Below are 21,700 nucleotides of genomic sequence, written 5' to 3' on the forward strand. Positions count from 1 at the left end.
CTTTCCAAAAGGGCCCCCTGCCACACCACAGATTGGATCTCTCTTCCGATCCGATCTGCGGTGCTGTGCTCCCCGGCTCCCGTCCCCACTACAGCGGCGGCCGCACAGGCAGAACAGCTGAGCGACGGCTCAGCTGTCCAATAATGTATGAATGAAGCAGCCTGCGTGCCCAGCTAATGACTGAGCGGCAGGCTGCTTCATTCATACATTAATGGACAGCTGAGCCGTCTCTCAGCTCAGCTGTTCTTTATGTGTGGCCGCCACTGCAGTGGGGACGGGAGTACAGGGAAGGTAAATTTTAGTGTGTGTGTGTGCGTGTGCGTGTGCGTGTGCGTGTGTGTGTGTGTGTGTGTGTGTGTGTGTACAACAGCAGGTACGGCACTCTCCATAAATAACAGTTCAAACCACCGGTGCCTCTGTGAACAAGACGATTCACAGCATACAGACGTGGCACTCACGGTGAAATAAATGAAGATTCACACCTCACACAAGATGTAACAGCAACGTTTCAGTGGTCTGCGCCACTGTCGTCAGGCTTTATTAACAGAAAGCATACAACTCATACCTTTATACCCCTCATGTGCCTTCCCCACCCCCTTACAGGTGTCTCACACCATGTGAATTAATTAAAAATCATTAAGCACACACTGAGCTGGAGAAACTAGCAGCCAGCACTCTGACAGCATCAAAGCTACACAGGACAGAGGGGCAGATGTATTAACCTGGAGAAGGCATAAGGAAGTGATAAACCAGTGATACGTGCAAGGTGATAAAGGCACCAGCCAATCAGCTCCAATATGTAAATTAACAGTTAGGATCTGATTGGCTGGTGCCTTTATCACCTTGCACCTATCACTGGTTTATCGCTTCCTTATGCCTTCTCCAGGATAATACATCTGCCCCAGAGAGTGTAATAAAGTTACAATAGTACAAAATTGCAATGAAACAGACATCTAGCTGCAAAAAGGAAACTATGTTCATTAATACTGTGCATGCAATCCAATTGCTACTTTGCACTAATATCCTTATTTTAGAAAGCAGCAAAAGAAATCTGTTCATTTAAACCCCTAGGATGCATTGAATTGCATGCACAGTATTAATGAACTGTTATAACTGTGTGTATATATTTTGATGGACACATAGTTTCCTTTTTGCAGCTAGATGTCTGTTTCATTGCAATTTTGTACTATTGTAACTTTATTACACTCTCTGTCCTGTGTAGCTTTGATGCTGTCAGAGTGCGGGTCTGGGACTGAGGGTCGACAGCACAAACGTCGACACACCTTAGGTCGACACCAATTGGTCGACACACCTTAGGTCGACATGGACAAAAGGTCGACAGGAACAAGGTCGACATGGAAAAAGGTCGACATGAGGTTTTTTTGTGTCGTTTTCTTTGTAGAGTGACCGGGAAACCCAATTAGTGCACCACGTCGCCTCGCATGGCTTGCTTCGCTCGCCATGCTTCGGGCATGGTGCCTTCGCTCCGCTACCGCTTCGCTCGGCACACTTTACCGTTCCAATCGTAGTCCACGTGGATCGTTAAGTATGAAAAGGTTCAAAAAAAGAAAAAAATCGTGAAAAACTCATGTCGACCTTTTTCCATGTCGACCTTGTTCCTGTCGACCTTTTGTCCATGTCGACCTTTTGTCCATGCCGACCTAAGGTGTGTCGGCCAATTGGCGTCGACCTAAGGTGTGTCGACCTTTGTGCTGTCGACCTGGAGTCCGGATACCCAGAGTGCTGGCTGCTAGTTTCTCCAGCTCAGTGTGTGCTTAATGATTTTTAATTAATTCACAAGGTGTGAGACACCTGTAAGGGGGTGGGGAAGGCACATGAGGGGTATAAAGGTATGTGTTGTATGTTTTCTGTTAGTAAAGCCTGACGACAGTGGCACAGACCACTGAAACGTTGCTGTTACATCTTGTGTGAGGTGTGAAACTTCATTTATTTCACCGTGAGTGCCACGTCTGTATGCTGTGAATCGCCTTGTTCACAGAGGCACCGGTGGTTTGAACTGTTATTTATAGAGAGTGCCGTACCTGCTGCTGTATAAGTGGAGACGCACTGGCTGTGCTTTCTCCGGTAAAGGAGACCCTATCCATTCATCTATTTTACTACTGCATGGGCTTTTCCTACCTGTCTTCTTTGAGGACATTTTATTGAGCATTTGCAAACAGTGTTCTGGAGTATAGCTGCCGAGCAGCTGAACGGCTGAGCAGCACAAGGACGGAGACACGGCATGGTGTCATCAGCGCTGTGATCAGCGGCCCGGGCTCATCTCCTTCCAGTGACGTGTGGTGTAGCGGCCGGCGACTGTGATACGCTGGGAACGGGACGCAGTGTGAGCGGCCTGGCCACCAGCGCTTCCTTCTTTGTGGGATCCAGGAGCCTGAGGTGCAGTGCTTTGGAGACATCAGGACCGTGACTGTGTGCGGCTGTTCTGGCAGCCTCGGGTGCGCTGTGGGGGAGACATTCGTGGCACAGCGGCTGAGCATCTCCGGCAGCTAAGTACTGTGCAGGGACTCGATCAGCACCTATTCAGGTAATTGCACTTTCAGGAGTTTGAACTTAAGGAGTGTGCCTTTTGTTAGCACTTGGGGACTAGTGACTTTGATATTCCATAATGGCAGAACCCAGTGAACCATGGAGCCATTTGAACTTTCCGGTAGGGGACATTTACTCATACTCGGAAGCGGAGGCCATCCTTTGCAGTAAAGGGATGAATTCGCACAGCATCGATCAGGTCTGAATGAGGCCCATAGCCTGACCCCCAAACCTCCCCCTAGTGCTAAACCCTAAGCCTAAGACTAATCCTAACTCTAATACTTACCGTCGGGAACCATCTGTATTTTAACCTCCAGGATTCCGGAGACGGTATTGTGACCGCCATAATGGTGATTGCCGGGATCCAGACTACAGTACCTTTTTTTATGGTCTGTACCGATTTTTGGCTCGCCAAACCATTGAAAGTATAGGAAAAGGGGCATGACCACGCCCCCTTTCGAATTTGTACCGATTTTTTTATGTGTAAAATGTTGGAGGGTATGCATACACACACATATACTTTTCAACGTTAAATTACTTTTACACTGTCCTCTAAAATGTTATAATTCAAATGATTATTTGCTGATGAGTGCTTATATACCACTAGTAGTTTTGGACACGTTGAACGCTAGCACTGCCCACACCCTGCTCCAGGACCCCGGCATGTCCTGCAACATGAGCCCTCCCACAGTAGCGGATCTTGCTACGGGCAAGCAGGATTTTTGCCCAGGGCGCCGCCTTCCGAAGGGCGCCACCGCCTTGGCAAGATCCACTACTGGTGCCGCCCGGTGCTGTGTAGATGCAGTGCTGTGCCGTGTGCGATGAAGTCATTGCACACCCGCACTGCATTGTAGGAGCGGCACATAGACGCTAGAGGTCATAATTGACCTATAGTGTCTATGCGGTGCTATGGGAGAGACGTCATGACGTCTCTCCCATAGATCAGAGGAGCGGCGCCGGCAGCCGGAGACGGAGGGCAGCAGTGGTCAGGAAGCAGGAGCGGGGATGGTGAGTATTTATTTATTTTTATTTATTTATTTTCTTTGTAAGCGAAGCAACTAGGGGGCACAACTCTACAGGGGGCAAAGTACTGGGGGCAATACTACTGGGGGCACAACTCTACAGGGGGCACAGTACTGGGGGCAATACTACTGGGGGCACAACTCTACAGGGGGCACAACTCTACAGGGAGCATAGTACTGGGGGCAATACTACTGAGGGCACAGCTACAGGGGGCATAACTGACCATGCCCCTTCTCCATGAAGCCACGCCCCTATTTTTTCACCCTGGGCGCCACAAGGTCTAGATCTGGCCCTGCTCTCCCACCAGGTACAAAATGCTCTGCTTCTGGACTTTCCCCATAACGTATGATTGCTGTCACCTGTGTGAAATACCCTTCTCATCGATTCATCATTTCATAACAGGTGATGTAAATTAAGTGGGAAGTCCAGCAGGAGAGCATTTTATACTGGGTGGAAGGAGTCACGTTGGAGGGTCTGCTATGGGAATACATACTGTACTTGCCAACACTAGCAAACGTCAGCCGGAGAGAGGAGGAGACAATGGTGTGGGTGTCACGGAGGAAAAGCACCGCAATACATGTAATATAAGCTCCGCCCCCTTGATTAATTGCCAGTATTCCTTGCTTTATGTGAGCGGTATATATTACAGCACTGAAATTGTCTTATCTTCATTGCAGCAGTGAAAGCTGACTGAGATGCGCATCCCAATGTCGATTTTAGAACATCCCTCAAGAGCTTCACAAACTCCGCCATTGGCGGATCCAGGGGGGGGGGGGGCACTCGGGCCCGTGCCCCCCCTGTCGTTACCCAGGAATTGACGTTGGGCACAAAACATAAAAAAACACCGGGTCCCGACTCCCTCAGGACGTGCTGTGAGCCGCAGCGCTGTCCTGTGCTGTCAATCAGTCCGGTGGGAGGGACGGAACGGAGGGAGGAACTTGGAAGAGGCGGAGACCATGAACAGTGTCATCTCCCGCCCTCCCCTCCTCCTCTGCTCTGCATGCTCTCCCCCCCACGATGAACTCCGCTGCTGTACCTGAGGTGGGGGCAGTTCGGTCCCTGGTCCCCCGGCTGGATGCCGCCGCTCTCCCCGCTGATTCCACTCTTCTCCCTCCTCAAGCATGCGGCCGCCCCCTCCGCATTTTCCGCTCCCCCCTGGCAGCATCCTGTGACTCCATGCTGGCGGCGTTGTGGCCTCATGCGGATCGGACTATACCTCCCGGCCTGACAGCGCTGCTGCTCACAGTTTCCATGGTAAGCGGTGGGGGCCTGGTCCCTGGAGGGAGTTATTTGGTGGGGTTTCTGGCTGCACACTCTCCTGCCTCTCTGTCCCTACCCCCTGCTGCCTCTGTCCCTACCCCCTGCCGACTCCGTCCCTACCCCCTGGTGCCGGCTCCGTCCCTACCCCCTGGTGCCTCTGTCCCTACTCCTTGCTACCTTTGTCCCTACCCCCTGGTGCCTCTCTCTGTCCCTACCCCCTGGTGCCTCTCTTTGTACCTATTCCCTGGTGCCTCTGTCCCTACCCCCTGGTGTCTCTGTCCCTACTCCTTGCTACCTTTGTCCCTACCCCCTGGTGCCTCTCTTTGTCCCTACCCCCTGGTGCCTCTGTCCCTACTCCTTGCTCTCTCTGTCCCTATTCCCTGGTGCCTCTCTCTGTCCCTGCTACCTCTGTCCCTATTCCCTGGTGCCTCTCTCTGTCCCTTCTCCCTGCTACCTCTGTCGCTACTCCCTAGTACCATATAAAACGTGTATAACATGCTCTACCTGGCGCAATGTGTATAGGACACTAACTGGTGCAATGTGTGTAACGTGTTCTACCTGGTGCAGTGTGTATAACGTGTTCTACCTGGCGCAATCTATATAACGTGTTCTACCTGGCGCAATCTGTATAACGTGCTCTACCTGGCGCAATCTGTATAACGTGCTCTACCTGGCGCAATCTATATAATGTGTTCTACCTGGCGCAGTGTGTATAACGTGCTCTACCTGGCGCAGTGTGTGTAACGTGCTCTACCTGGTGCAGTGTGTATAACGTGCTCTACCTGGTGCAGTGTGTATAGCGTGCTCTACCTGGTGCAGTGTGTGTAACGTGCTCTACCTGGTGCAGTGTGTATAGCGTGCTCTACCTGGTGCAGTGTGTATAACGTGCTCTGCCTGGTGCAGTGTGTGTAACATGCTCTACCTGGTGCAGTTTGTGTAACGTGCTCTACCTGGTGCAGTGTGTGTAACGTGCTCTACCTGGTGCAGTGTGTGTAACGTGCTCTACCTGGTGCAGTGTGTGTAACGTGCTCTACCTGGTGCAGTGTGTGTAACGTGCTCTACCTGGCGCAGTGTATGTAACGTGCTCTACCTGGCGCAGTGTATGTAACGTGCTCTACCTGGTGCAGTGTGTATAACGTGCTCTACCTGGTGCAGTGTGTATAACGTGCTCTACCTGGTGCACTGTGTATAAAGTGCTCTACCTGGTGCAGTGTGTGTAACGTGCTCTACCTGGCGCAATGTGTATAAAGTGCTCTACCTGGTGCAGTGTGTATAACGTGCTCTACCTGGCTCAGTGTGTGTAACGTGCTCTACCTGGTGTAATGTGTATATAACGTGCTCTACCTGGTGCAGTGTGTATAACGTGCTCTACCTGGTGCATTGTGTATAACGTGTTCTACCTGGTGCAGTGTGTATAACGTGCTCTACCTGGTGCATTGTGTATAACGTGTTCTACCTGGTGCAATGTGTGTAACGTGCTCTACCTGGCGCAATGTGTATAGGGTGTTCTAACTGGTGCAATGTGTGTAACGTGCTCTACCTGGTGCATTGTGTATAACGTGCTCTACCTGGTGCATTGTGTATAACGTGTTCTACCTGGTGCAGTGTGTATAACGTGTTCTACCTGGTGCAGTGTGTATAACGTGTTCTACCTGGTGCAGTGTGTATAACGTGTTCTACCTGGTGCAGTGTGTATAACGTGTTCTACCTGGTGCAATGTGAGTAACGTGCTCTACCTGGTGCAATGTGTATATAACGTGCTCTACCTGTGTGGTGTAATGTGAATTGGTACTGTTATGTGGCCATGCTCTTTCCCCATGAAGCCACACCCCTACATTTTTGGTGCGCGCCTTCGGCGCGCACTGTCCTTGGTTTGGAGTACGGCAGGGGGAGCACCAATTTACTTTCTGCCAAAGGGCACTGAAATGTCTAGTTACAGCTCTGGGGCAGAGTGTCCTGTATGCTACACAGCCCAGCAGCATTGTCACCCCCTCCTCCCCCTCGCAATACTTTTGTAGTGTCGAAATCAAGTCTGTTTTTATATTTGAATAATTAATAAGATTAATATGAACCTTCATTCCGATGGGACCCAGAAAAGGACTGATAGGACCCCAATTTTTAAAAGTGAGGGGTCCGTGGGACCCACTTTTTTTGGGGCTCAGCGCGATCACTGACACTTTTTTTTTTTTTCAAAAGGAGAACCACACTCCTTATCTGGGAGCACGCGTGCGTTAGGTGCATGTAAATATAACTATTACCGTTCCCCTATCATGGTGCCCCCCCTTTCATTTTCTTCTGGATCCGTTCCTGAACTCCGCCATTACAGTCCAGGTTTAAGGATAGCCATGCTTGAGCACAGGTGACTCAGGGGTCTATTTACTAAGCCTTGGATGGGGATAAAGTGGCAGGAGATAAAGTACCAGCCAATCAGCTCCTAACTGTCATTTTTCAAACACAGCCTGTGACATGACAGTTAGGAGCGGATTGGCTGGTACTTTATCTCCGTCCACGTTATCACCACCCAAGGCTTAGTAAACAGTCCCCATAGGGCGGCTACACATCAGAACGATCGGCAATTAGGCCAGTGGCTGGGACGATAGCCCTTCACCCAGTACCATGCCACATTGCCGGTGCCCCCCAGTAATATGTAATGTACGACAGAATGATCACTGTCCCGCCCTCCATTAATATGCAATGGCGCTGCATGCATTCTCATCTGGTTGGCTGTGCAGCATGGCCGACTGGAAGATGCAGTAGCAGATCTTGCTACGGGCAAGCAGGATTTTTGCCCGGAGGGCGCCGCCGTGGCAAGTTCCGCTACTGGTGCCCCCAGTGCTCTGTAGATGCAGTGCTGTGCGGTGCGCGATGAAGTCATCGCGCACCGCACTGCATTGTGGGAGCGGCACATAGACACTAGGGGTCATAATTGACTTCTAGTGTCTATGCGGTGCTATGGGAGAGACGTCATGACGTCTTTCCATAGATCAGAGGAGCGGCGCTGGCGGACAGAGACGGAGGGCAGCAGCGGTCGTGAAGCAGGAGTGGGGATTGTAAGTATTAATTTATTTTTTTAAGCGGCGCAACTAGGGGGCACAACTCTACAGGGGGCACAGTACTGGGGACACACTGCAACTAGGGTGCACAACTCTACTGGGGGCACAGTACTGGGGGCACGGCGCAACTAGGGGGCACAACTCTACAGGGGGCACGACGCAACTAGGGGGCAGAACTCTACTGGGGGCACGACTCTACAGGGGGCATAACTGACCATGTCCCTTCTCCGTAAAGCCACGCCCCTATTTTTTCGCCTGGTGTGCCACAAAGTCTAGATCCAGCCCTGGGAAGATATTGCATGCAACCTGCGGGTGCGCGCAATTGAGCGTACACATCAGACAATAATATGCGCAATTTGTCGTTCTGATATAACAAATCATGCCTGATGTGTACCCTGCCTTAATTAGTAACTCAGTCAATTTGATTTAACTATTAGCATGGCTATCCTTAATCCTGGTTTGTTTGTTTGTTTGTTTGTTTGTTTGTTTGTGTGGGAAACTCTGCCATAGTCGATTATTATACATACTTGCCTACTTTCTACAAAGCATTTCAGGCAGATTGTGAAAGTAACACCTATCAGCGCGGACGTGTCATAAAAATGACTTACATCCAAATGTAAATGAGCCCAAAGTTAGTAAGATATACTTGCTGAAGAAAAGACAGTGATATTTTGCAGGATTTGTTTGTCTATTGTGTTTTACAGGAGGTTCCATATACTGTAAGTGGCCGTAGGGATCATTTTGCCTTATAACCAATGCAGGGAAGTGGCACTGATGAGCCCATTTGAATGTATGTATATCTGTTTTCTTTTATTTCTCTGACGTCCTAGTGGATGCTGGGGACTCCGTAAGGACCATGGGGAATAGACGGCTCCGCAGGAGACTGGGCACATCTAAAGAAAGATTTAGGTCTATCTGGTGTGCACTGGCTCCTCCCCCTATGACCCTCCTCCAAGCCTCAGTTAGATTTCTGTGCCCGGCCGAGCTGGATGCACACTAGGGGCTCTCCTGAGCTCCAAGAAAGAAAGTATAGTTTAGGTTTTTTATTTTACAGTGAGACCTGCTGGCAACAGGCTCACTGCAGCGAGGGACTAAGGGGAGAAGAAGCGAACCTACCTAAGTGGTGGTAGCTTGGGCTTCTTAGGCTACTGGACACCATTAGCTCCAGAGGGATCGCACACAGGACCCGACCTCGTTGTCCGTTCCCGGAGCCGCGCCGCCGCCCCCCTTACAGAGCCAGAAGCAAGAAGGTCCGGAAAATCGGCGGCTGAAGACTTCTGTCTTCTCCAAGGTAGCGCACAGCACTGCAGCTGTGCGCCATTGCTCCTCATGCACACCACACACTTCGGTCACTGATGGGTGCAGGGCGCTGGGGGGGGGCACCCTGAGCAGCAATATTAACACCTTGGCTGGCAAAACTGACACCATATATAGCCCCAGAGGCTATATAGGTGTAAATTACCCCTGCCAGAATAACACAAAAAGCGGGAGAAAGCCCGCCGAAAAAGGGGCGGAGCCATCTCCCTCAGCACACTGGCGCCATTTTCCCTCACAGCTCTGCTGGAAGGATCGCTCCCTGGCTCTCCCCTGCAGTCCTGCACTACAGAAAGGGTAAAAAAGAGAGGGGGGGCACAAATTTAGGCGCAGTATAATATATATATGCAGCTATAAGGGAAAACACTCTTTATAGGTGATATCCCTGTGGTATATAGCGCTCTGGTGTGTGCTGGCATACTCTCCCTCTGTCTCCCCAAAGGGCTTTGTGGGGTCCTGTCCTCTGTCAGAGCATTCCCTGTGTGTGTGCTGTTTGTCGGTACCGCTGTGTCGACATGCATGATGAGGAAAATGATGTGGAGGCAGAGCAAATGCCTGTAAATGTGTTGTCACCCCCTGAGGGGTCGACACCTGTGTGGATGGACTTATGGAAGGAATTACGTGACAGTGTCAGCTCCTTACATAAAAGGTTTGACGACATAGGACAGCCGGCTACTCAGCTTGTGACTGTTCCAGCGTCTCAAATGTCATCAGGGGCTTTAAAACGCCCGCTACCTCAGATGGCAGACACAGATGTCGACACGGATACCGACTCCAGTGTCGACGACGATGAGACTAGTGTACCCTCCAATAGGTCCACCCGTTACATGATTGAGGCAATGAAAAATGTATTACACATTTCTGATAGTACCCCAGGTACCACAAAAAAGGGTATTATGTTCGGTGAGAAAAAACTACCAGTAGTTTTTCCTGCATCTGAGGAATTAAATGAGGTGTGTGAGGAAGCCTGGACTTCCCCCGATAAGAAATTGATAATTTCTAAACGGTTATTGGCAGCGTACCCTTTCCCGCCAGAGGATAGGTCACGTTGGGAAACGTCCCCTAGGGTAGATAAAGCGCTGACACGTTTATCAAAACAGGTGGCACTACCGTCTCCGGATACGGCCGCCCTAAAGGATCCTGCTGATAGAAACCAGAGGCTACCCTAAAAGCTATATATACACACACGGGCATTATATTGCGACCAGCGATTGCATCAGCATGGATGTGCAGTGCTGCTGCTGCGTGGTCAGATTCCCTGTCGGATAATATTGATACCCTGGATAGGGACACTATTTTGCTGACAGTAGAGCATATAAAGGACGCTGTCTTATACATGCGTGATGCACAGAGGGATATTTGCCGGCTGGCATCAAAAATAAGCGCAATGTCCATTGCCGCCAGAAGGGGGTTATGGACTCGCCAGTGGTCAGGTGATGCCGATTCAAAAAGGCCCCACAGCAAAAGAAGGCACCGTATTATCAAGTACAGTCCTTTCGGCCCCATAAACACAAGAGGGCTCGAGGCGCATCCTTTCTGCCGAGAGGCAAAGGTAGAGGGAAAAAGCTGCAGCATACAGCCAGTTCCCAAGAGCAAAAGTCCTCCCCCGCGTCCAGTAAGTCCACAGCATGACGCTGGGGCTTCACAGGCGGATCCGGGTACGGTGGGGGCCCGTCTCAGAAATTTCAGCACACAGTGGGCTCTCTCACAGGTGGATCCCTGGGCCCTTCAAGTAGTATCTCTGGGGTACAGGCTGGAATTCGAGACGTCCCCCCCCCCCCCCCCCCCCCCGCCGTTTTCTAAAATCTGCCTTACCAGCAACTCCCTCTGCCAGGGAGGCAGTGTTGGTGGCTATCCAAAAACTGTATTCACAGCAAGTGATTGTCAAGGTACCCCTCCTTCAGCAAGGGAAGGGTTACTATTCCACAATGTTTGTGGTACCGAAACCGGACGGTTCGGTGAGACCCATCTTAAATTTAAAATCCTTGAACACATATCAAAAGGTTCAAGATGGAATCGCTCAGGGCGGTTATTGCGAGCCTGGACGAGGGGGATTACATGGTCTCCCTGGACATCAAGGATGCGTACCTGCATGTCCCCATTTACCCTCCTCACCAGGAGTACCTCAGATTTGTGGTACAGGACTGTCACTATCAGTTCCAGACGCTGCCGTTTGGGTTATCCACGGCACCGAGGGTCTTTACCAAGGTAATGGCCGAAATGATGATACTCCTTCGCAAGAAGGGAGTTTTAATTATCCCGTACTTGGACGATCTCCTGATAAAGGCGAGGTCCAAGGAACAGTTGGTAGTGGGGGTAGCACTTTCTCAGGAAGTGCTACAACAGCACGGCTGGATTCTCAATATTCCAAAGTCACAGCTGGTCCCGACGACACGTCTTCTGTTCCTGGGAATGATTCTGGACACAGACCAGAAAAAAGTGTTTCTTCCAGTGGAAAAAGCCGGGGAGTTGTCATCTCTAGTCAGAGACCTCCTAAAACCGGGACAGGTGTCGGTACATCAATGCACACGAGTCCTGGGAAAAATGGTAGCTTCGTACGAAGCAATTCCATTCGGAAGGTTCCACGCAAGGACTTTCCAGTGGGACCTGTTGGACAAATGGTCCGGGTCCCATCTCCAGATGCAACAGCGGATAACCCTGTCGGCAAGGACCAGGGTGTCGCTGCTGTGGTGGCTGCAGAGGGCTCATCTACTAGAGGGCCGCAGATTCGGAATACAGGACTGGGTCCTGGTGACCACGGATGCCAGCCTTCGGGGCTGGGGCGCAGTCACACAGGGAAGAAATTTCCAAGGACTGTGGTCAAATCAGGAGATTTCGCTTCACATAAATATTCTAGAGCTAAGGGCCATTTACAATGCCCTAGGCCAAGCAAGGCCCCTGCTTCAGAACCAGCCGGTACTGATCCAATCAGACAACATCACGGCGGTCGCCCATGTAAACAGACAGGGCGGCACAAGAAGCAGGAGGGCAATGGCAGAAGCCACAAGGATTCTCCGATGGGCGGAAAATCAGGTGTTAGCACTGACAGCAGTGTTCATTCCGGGAGTGGACAACTGGGAAGCAGACTTCCTCAGCAGGCACGACCTCCACCCGGGAGAATGGGGACTTCATCCAGAGGTCTTCCAAATGCTGGTAAACCGGTGGGAAAGACCACAGGTGGACATGATGGCGTCCCGCCTCAACAAAAAGCTAAAAAGATATTGCGCCAGGTCAAGGGACCCTCAGGCGATCGCTGTGGACGCTCTAGTAACACCGTGGGTGTACCAGTCGGTTTATGTGTTTCCTCCTCTGCCTCTCATTCCCAAGGTACTGAGAATAATACGAAGGCGAGGAGTGAAAACTATACTCGTGGTTCCGGATTGGCCAAGAAGAGCTTGGTACCCGGAACTTCAAGAGATGCTTTCAGAGGACCTTTGGCCTCTGCCGCTCAGACAGGACCTGCTGCAGCAGGGGCCCTGTCTGTTCCAAGACTTACCGCGGCTACGTTTGACGGCATGGCGGTTGAACACCGGATCCTGAAGGAAAAGGGCATTCCGGAGGAAGTCATCCCTACCCTGATCAAAGCCAGGAAGGATGTCACCGCAAAACATTATCACCGCATTTGGCGGAAATATGTTGCTTGGTGTGAGGCCAGGAAGGCCCCAACGGAGGAATTTCAACTGGGTCGATTCCTGCATTTCCTGCAAGCAGGGGTGACGGGCCTCAAATTGGGGTCCATTAAGGTCCAGATTTCGGCTCTGTCGATTTTCTTCCAGAAAGAACTGGCTTCACTGCCTGAAGTTCAGACTTTTGTCAAAGGAGTTCTGCGTATTCAGCCTCCTTTTGTGCCCCCAGTGGCACCTTGGGATCTCAATGTGGTTTTGGAGTTCCTGAAATCACATTGGTTTGAACCACTTAAGACTGTGGATTTGAAATATCTCACGTGGAAAGTGGTCATGCTGTTGGCTCTGGCTTCGGCCAGGCGTGTGTCAGAATTGGCGGCTTTGTCCTATAAAAGCCCTTATCTGATTTTCCATATGGATAGGGCAGAGTTGAGGACTCGTCCTCAGTTTCTCCCGAAGGTGGTATCAGCGTTTCACTTGAACCAGCCTATTGTGGTGCCTGCGGCTACTAGGGACTTGGAGGATTCCAAGTTACTGGACGTAGTCAGGGTCCTGAAAATTTATGTTTCCAGGACGGCTGGAGTCAGGAAAACTGACTCGCTGTTTATCCTGTATGCACCCGACAAACTGGGTGCTCCTGCTTCTAAGCAGACTATCGCGCGCTGGATTTGTAGCACTATTCAGCTGGCGCATTCTGCGGTGGGACTACCGCAGCTTAAATCTGTAAAAGCCCATTCCACAAGGAAGGTGGGCTCATCTTGGGCGGCTGCCCGAGGGGTCTCGGCTTTACAACTTTGCCGAGCTGCTACTTGGTCAGGAGCAAACACCTTTGCAAAATTCTACAAATTTGATACCCTGGCTGAGGAGGACCTGGAGTTCTCTCATTCGGTGTTGCAGAGTCATCCGCACTCTCCCGCTCGTTTGGGAGCTTTGGTATAATCCCCATGGTCCTTACGGAGTCCCCAGCATCCACTAGGACGTCAGAGAAAATAAGAATTTACTCACCGGTAATTCTATTTCTCGTAGTCCGTAGTGGATGCTGGGCGCCCATCCCAAGTGCGGATTGTCTGCAATACTTGTAAATAGTTATTGTTACACAAATCGGGTCGTTATTGCGAGCCATCTGTTCAGAGGCTCCGTTGTTATCATACTGTTAACCGGGGTTCCTATCACGAGTTATACGGTGTGATTGGTGTGGCTGGTATGAGTCTTACCCGGGATTCAAAATCCTTCCTTATTGTGTCAGCTCTTCCGGGCACAGTGTCCTAACTAAGGCTTGGAAGAGGGTCATAGGGGGAGGAGCCAGTGCACACCAGATAGACCTAAATCTTTCTTTAGATGTGCCCAGTCTCCTGCGGAGCCGTCTATTCCCCATGGTCCTTACGGAGTCCCCAGCATCCACTACGGACTACGAGAAATAGAATTACCGGTGAGTAAATTCTTATTTTCCCCTAAGAATGTAACAGCTAAATAATGGAGGTAAGGCAGTGGTTCCCAAACTGTGTGCAGTGGCTCCCTAGGGTGCCTCGGGACACTTGCACGGGTGCCTTGGATTGGTGATCCAGGACCAATTTAAATTATTTATGATCAATAGGCAAAACCAGTGCTGGCGGCTGCCAGTCATAAAATATGTGGACAAACAGAAGCAATTCCTGTCCCTCACCACACAACTGACCCTAAGGATGACATACTGTATAAAAACAATTTACTTCATTTAATATTTATTCTAAATCTTTCAATAAAAAACTTTTGGCCTAGGGGTGCAGTGAAAAAAATTCTGATACTCCAGGGCGCCGTGATTCAAAAAAGTCTGGGATCCACTGAGGTAAAGTGTAATCAGGGAGATTGCTGGTCTATTCAGGGAGTGAGGGAGATTGCTGCTATTTCAGGGAGTCTCCTGCAGAATGAGGGAGGGTAGGCAACTATGTTATTATATGATACTTAAAAAATTATAGCTACTGCCCAAATCCTTGCACGCCCCAGGGAGAAAGCAAAATATGTTAAACTGTATTAAACAGAGAAAGAACGATCTGCAATATGCCAATTTACAGTAATACATTTAGGGCGTCTTACCGGCGGCTGACAGTAGGTGGCAGCCGAGAGCAGGGCGGTCTGCCAGCAGCAGCAGTAGAAGTAGTGTACATAGGCCTGGTAGCTCCGTAGCAACGCTCCATAGTAACGGGTTGTCATGGAGACGGGACGCGGCCTGGCAGCAGTTCCCGAGCTGTGCTGAGGTGTCCGCGCTGCCTGGAAGTTGCCGCAGCTGCAGCAGCCGGGGACCGGGGCTCACACCGGGCAGCATCATGTCAGAGATCATCTGTCAGTGGCTGAATGAGGAGCTGGGGCTGTCCAGGCGTGTGGGTGAGTGGCGGAATGGGGATTTTGCAACCCTGAAGCCTTAGTGCTAGTGTGGGACTACAAATTCCAACATGCCTTAGGCTGGCAGGGCATGCTATTCTTTTAGTGTCACTGTGGCTGTAAAGCTACTGTATACTTTGTTTAGATTGTAAGCTCTGTTGAACAAGGGTATCTCACCTTCTTATTAATTATTGAATTGTTATGTTTCTAATGATCCTTTGATTTACATGGTTCTAGAGCGGTGCATAATGGGTGTACTACGAATGGCCGGCTGTCGGGATCCCGGCGCACAGTATACTGGCGCCGGGGTCCCGACAGGCGGAATGCCGGCAGTGGGGTGAGCGCAAAAGAGCCCCTTGCGGGCACGGTGGCGCGCTACGCTGTGGGCACCCCAAGTTGTTGGTATAGCGGCGGTCGGGATTCTGGCGCCGGTATATCGAGTGCCACCAGTGCATAATGTGTTAGCGCTATATGGGGGTCATTCAGGTGCAAACGTGGCGTGGCTATTGCACCCATATCGATGGAGTGCGTGTGAGCCGCAGTGCGGTCGCAGAGTGAGTGACAGGAAGACAGTGTTTGGTGGGTGGTAATGGGGAGTGGTCAGGTGAACGCAGGCGTGTTATGGCCGTTCGGACTGTGTTTTCTGGGCGTGCATACATTAGCAGCTGCGATCACACTTGGAGAGGCTTATGTGTCCCGGGAGTTCAGCACAACCTGCGCGTCTACAGAGGTACTCAGGCTGTGTGTTGTGACCTGATGTGTGACGATGTAAGCGATGTTTCAGCAATCGTACGGCGCAGTATGCAAAAGATGCGATCCCAGTGAGCGTTCTTTTGCACGGGTTAGCTTATGCCCATATTAGCATATAATCACAATTGCATACGACAAATCATTGCAACAGGAGTAGGACAAACAAGCGCACCTGAATGACCCCCAGTGTGCTTAATTCCAGATGTGGTTGTTCTTATGATTGCTGTTGCTATCTTTTGCTGTTCGCAATTGCGACTATATGCTAATATGGGCAGAAGCTAACATGAGCATAGGGACACCCGCTGCTGTCGCATTATTTCCGTCCAATGGCATACAGCTGCTGATACATCGGTACCATCGTTACATATCGGGTCACGTTGCAGAGTATGAGTACCTCTGTAGACGCGCAGGCTGTGCTGCTCTCCTGGGACACAGAGGGCTCTCCAGTAACAAGTAAGGTCACAACTGCTAATTTCTGCACGCCCAGAAAAGACGTCTGACTGGCCATGACATGCCTGCGTTTACCCGACCGCTCCCCATTCCCACCCCCACACGCTGTCTGCCTGTCACTAACTTACGACTAATTCCTCAGTGCGACCATCACAATTCAGTCGCTGCACGTGTGCACTGTGGCTCATATGCATGCGCAGTAAGAAATCACTGACTGATCTACATCCAATAGCTGCTTTGTGACCGCATCTGAATTCGGCCCTATGTGATATATATAGGCTACTCTGCAGACAGTGGGCCTGATTCTTAGTCGCAGGAAAGCGGCCACATCTAGCGAGTTTTAGCAAACTGCACATGTGCCGCAGAGATCCTAAGCGTCTTTGCGTATCTCGTGGAACACAGACTCACAACCACTGCTGCGTCTTCTTTTCTCCCTGCCTGTGCGGTGCAGCTGAGCGGTGGTGGTGACATTGAGCAGTGCCCCGGGCTGTGTAATCGGTGTTCAACTTCTGAAAGCTGAGCCCTTTGCTACACCCATCTCCTGATGCTCCCTCGCGGCTTCTAGTGTGTCCCATCTTTATGCGGGGTGAGGTATGGAAGGTAGATAGTAACTAGGTCGACAGTGTCTAGGTCGACCACTATTGGTCAACAGTAACTAGGTTGACAGGGTCTCTAGGTGAACAGGGTCTTTAGGTCGACAGGTCAAAAGGTTGACATGAGTTTTTTATGTTTTTTTGGTGTCGTTTTCTTCGTAGAGTGACCGGGAACCCCTCGCCATGCTTCGGGCAGGGTGCCTCGCTTTGCTCGGCACAGATTACCGTTATCGTTAAGTATGAAAAAGTAAAAAAAAACAAAAAACGTGAAAAACTCATGTTGACCTTTTGCCCTGTCGACCTAGAACATGTCGACCTAGAGATCCTGTTGACCTAGAAAACCTGTCGACCTAGTTACTATCGACCAATAGTGGTCGACCTAGATAGTGTCGACCTAGTTACTGTCGACCTAGAGACCGGATCCCCTTTATGCGGCGTAGTCCAGAGAAGTTCAGGGCACAACTCAGCACCCAAAAAACAGAACCTATATCTTTAAATCCTATAGGGCACTTTCTAGTGTGACATCTTACTGCAGGGGTGGCCAGACTTTTGGAGTCGGTGATCTACTTTGAAAGCTGAAAAGCTTTTGTGATCTACCTAGGTGGGATAATAGCGCGCGCCAAAGTGGCATGGCATAACAAAGAAGTGGGTGTGGTATAACAAAAAAGTGGGCGTGGTATAACAAAAAAAGGGACGTAGCCTTGCTGCACAGAGTGTAATGACTGTCTCGCACAAAATAACACATTGGCCTCCACAGGTAAAAACCTCAAACACATTTGCCCCCACAGTGCCAGATACACATATGCTCCCACAGTGCCATGTGCCCACAGTGCCAGATATGCCCCCACAGTGCCAGATATGCCCCCACAGTGCCAGATACAGATATGCCCCCACAGTGCCAGATATGCCCCCACAGTGCCAGATATGCCCCCAGTGCCAGATATGACCCCACAGTGCCAGATACAGATATGCCCCCACAGTGCCATGTGCCCACAGTGCCAGATATTCCTCCACAGTGCCAGATACAGATATGCCCCCACAGTGCCAGATATGACCCCACAGTGCCAGATACATATATGACCCCACAGTGCCAGATACAGATATGCCCCCACAGTGCCAGATATGACCCCACAGTGCCAGATACAGATATGCCCCCACAGTTCCAGATATGACCCCACAGTGCCAGATACAGATATGCCCCCACAATGCTAGATATGCCCCCACAGTGCTAGATATGCCCCCACAGTGCTAGATATGCCCCCACAGTGCCAGATACAGATATGCCCCCACGGTGCCATGTGCCCACAGTGCTAGATATGCCCCCACAGTGCCAGATACAGATATGCCCCCACAGTGCCAGATATGCCCCCACAGTGCCAGATATGCCCCCACAGCGCCAGATACACGTATGCCCCCACAGTGCCAGATACACATATGCCCCCACAGTGCCAGATACAGATATGACCCCACAGTGCCAGATATGACCCCACAGTGCCAGATATGACCCCACAGTGCCAGATATGACCCCACAGTGCCAGATATGACCCCACAGTGCCAGATATGACCCCACAGTGCCAGATATGCCCCCACAGTGCCAGATACAGATATGCCCCCACAGTGCCAGATACAGATACGCCCCCATTGTGCCATGTGCCCACAGTGCCAGATATGACCCCACAGTGCCAGATACAGATATGACCCCACAGTGCCAGATACAGATATGCCCCCACAGTGCCATGTGCCCACAGTGCCAGATATGCCCCCACAGTGCCAGATACAGATATGACCCCACAGTGCCAGATACAGATATGACCCCACAGTGCCAGATACAGATATGCCCCCACAGTGCCAGATATGACCCCACAGTGCCAGATACAGATATGCCCCCACAGTGCCAGATATGACCCCACAGTGCCAGATACAGATATGCCCCCACAGTGCTAGATATGCCCCCACAGTGCTAGATATGCCCCCACAGTGCTAGATATGCCCCCACAGTGCCAGATACAGATATGCCCCCACTGTGCCATGTGCCCACAGTGCTAGATACGCCCCCACAGTGCCAGATACAGATATGCCCCCACAGTGCCCAAAATACGCCCACAGGGCCAGATACAGATATGCCCCCACAGTGCTAGATATTCCCCCACAATGCCAGATACAGATATGCCCCCACAGTGCCAGATATGCCCCCACAGTGCCCAAAATACCCCCACAGTGCCAGATACAGATATGCCCCCACAGTGCCAGATATGCCCCCACAGCGCCAGATACAGGTATGCCCCCACAGTGCCAGATACACATATGCCCCCACAGTGCCATGTGCCCACAGTGCCAGATATGACCCCACAGTGCCAGATACAGATATGACCCCACAATGCCAGATACAGATATGCCCCCACAGTGCCATGTGCCCACAGTGCCAGATATGCCCCCACAGTGCTAGATATGCCCCCATAGTGCCAGATACAGATATACCCCCAGAGTGCCAGATACAGATATACCCCCACAGTGCCATGTGCCCACAGTGCTAGATATGCCCCCACAGTGCCAGATATGACCCCACAGTGCCAGATACAGATATGCCCCCACAGTGCCAGATACAGATATGCCCCCACAGTGCCATGTGCCCACAGTGCCAGATATGACCCCACAGTGCCAGATACAGATATGCCCCCACAGTGCCAGATACAGATACGCCCCCATTGTGCCATGTGCCCACAGTGCTAGATATGCCCCCACAGTGCCAGATACAGATATGCCCCCACAGTGCCAGATACAGATATGCCCCCACAGTGCCAGATACAGATATGCCCCCACAGTGCCAGATACAGATACGCCCCCATTGTGCCATGTGCCCACAGTGCTAGATATGCCCCCACAGTGCCAGATACAGTTATGCCCCCACAGTGCCAGATATGCCCCCACAGTGCCAGATACAGACACTGTGCCATGTGCCCGCAGTGCCAGATATGCCCCCATAGTACTGCTCACCGTTTTGCTGTGTGTGGAGAGCGCAGCGCGCGCTTCTCCTGCCTGCCGCCCTGCTTCTCAGTCTGGTCTCCGGCGGTGACGGCAGCGTGTATATCTCAAATCAGGCACCGGTCCGCGAGCTCTGATTGGCTAACGAACCGGCACCTTATTTCAGCTATACACTCCGCCGTCACTGCCGGAGACCAGACTGAGGGGCATAGCGGCAGGCAGGAGAGGCGCGCGCTGCGCTCTTCTCGCCTCTTGTGGATGGGCGGCGGGTCGCGATCGACTGGCCACCCCTGTCTTACTGTATCTGCCGTCTGTCATTTTTCTTTTCCAGATACCTCCATTATTGGCCCTTAAATTATCTAGACCCTCATCCCTTCCCTTCCACCCCTTGTTATGGTCAGTATGTGGAATTTTCTGGAGACGTGCAGCTGTCTGTGTCTGTTTGGGTGCAATCTTATTGGTAGGGATTTCAGACAGAGGGGCAGATGTATTAAGACCTTGAGAAGTGATAAAGCAGTGATAAGTGAAAGGTGATAAAGCACCAGCCAATCAGCTTCTAACTGCCAATGTACATATTGGAGCTGATTGGCTGGTGTGTTATCACCTTGCACGTATCACTGCTTTATCACTTCTCCAGGCTTAATACATCTGCCCCTTAGTTCACTATGGCTGTAGTGAACTGAGCACATAATACTGATCTCCTTTCACAGTGAGCCTCTGACCCGGGATATTGCCAGGACAACCCAGGTCCTGGCCTGGTGTGAAAGGGTCAAACCCAGGACTGACCCGGATAAGCCGCAGTATGAAAACATTATTTTATCTATGTTTAAAAGCTGCTGATTGGCTGTTTATCTCAAGGCCCGCCGCTGCTGATTGGCTGTTTATCTCAAGGCCCGCCTCAAGGGAGTGACAAGCAGGGCAGACACGGGTGCAGTGCATAGTTGCCGACTTCTGGGCTGCTCTCTCCGGGAGAGAGCAGCCGGTCGGCTCAGCAGGGGGGGCGGGCAGTGAGGTGACGTGACAGGGGGCAGGCCAGAGGCGGAACGGGGGGGGGGGGGGGGGGAGGGGGGCAGACGCGGAACAGGGGCATGGCTTCTGGATCGCGTCATTTAAGCCACGCCCCCGCTGTGTAATGCCGTTATTACCGGCATTATACAGCAGGGGGCGTGGTTATGATGACGCGATTCAACAAGAATCGCGTCATCGCCTGCCCGGACCGCTCACTTTACTCGCTAAGTGGGCGGCGGGCAGGGGGTGACCCCTGGAAATCGGGAGACTTGCCTGCTCTTCCGGGGGGCCGGGAGGGTCACCCGTTTTTCGGGAGCCTCTTGGCCATTCCGGGAGGGTAGGCAAGTATGGTGCAGTGTGAACGGGAACGACTCCATCCCGAATCCAAGGTGCAGTATGAGAGGGATCTGAGTGGCTATGACATGGCTTGAAACCATGTTAAATATCCCTGATCGGACAAGGGATTTCAGTGTGAGAAGGGGCATAAGGTAGTTGCTTGGGGTTTCTCCAGGGTGAAAGTTGCCATCCGACCCCTTCATCCCGATTCTTGGCTTCATTTCTGAGCTGGTTTTTTTTTTTTCCGCTTTGTTCTTCTCATCTTTAAAAAAAGAATGGCAGGGATGGACTGGGGCTGTATAATGTCTTTGTCATTGTAGGCGTGGCAAGGGGTTGTGGTCATAGCTCATGGGGACGTGGTGTTAGCTGCACATCTCCGTGTCTCTGTATACTGGGCCGCTGA

General features: G+C 51.3%; 1 protein-coding gene across 3 annotated transcripts in view; it reads left to right on the forward strand.

Moving 5' to 3' along the window:
- The window catches only part of SPEF2 (sperm flagellar 2), an 853,267-nt gene that overhangs the window by 346,026 nt on the left and 485,541 nt on the right, over nt 1–21,700 (forward strand). The window contains exon 1 of one of the 3 annotated variants that reach the window (XM_063960790.1): nt 14,993–15,181. The exons of 1 other annotated variant lie outside the window; for it this stretch is intronic. In XM_063960790.1, the coding sequence (XP_063816860.1) occupies nt 15,124–15,181 (58 nt within the window). In that variant the 5' untranslated portion in view covers nt 14,993–15,123. Of the gene's footprint in view, nt 1–14,992; nt 15,182–21,700 lie in introns of those variants that run through there. One more of the 3 variants, XM_063960798.1, reaches the window with a different exon arrangement.

The sequence above is a fragment of the Pseudophryne corroboree genome, chromosome 1, assembly GCF_028390025.1.
Source record: "Pseudophryne corroboree isolate aPseCor3 chromosome 1, aPseCor3.hap2, whole genome shotgun sequence".
Lineage (NCBI taxonomy): Eukaryota > Metazoa > Chordata > Amphibia > Anura > Myobatrachidae > Pseudophryne > Pseudophryne corroboree.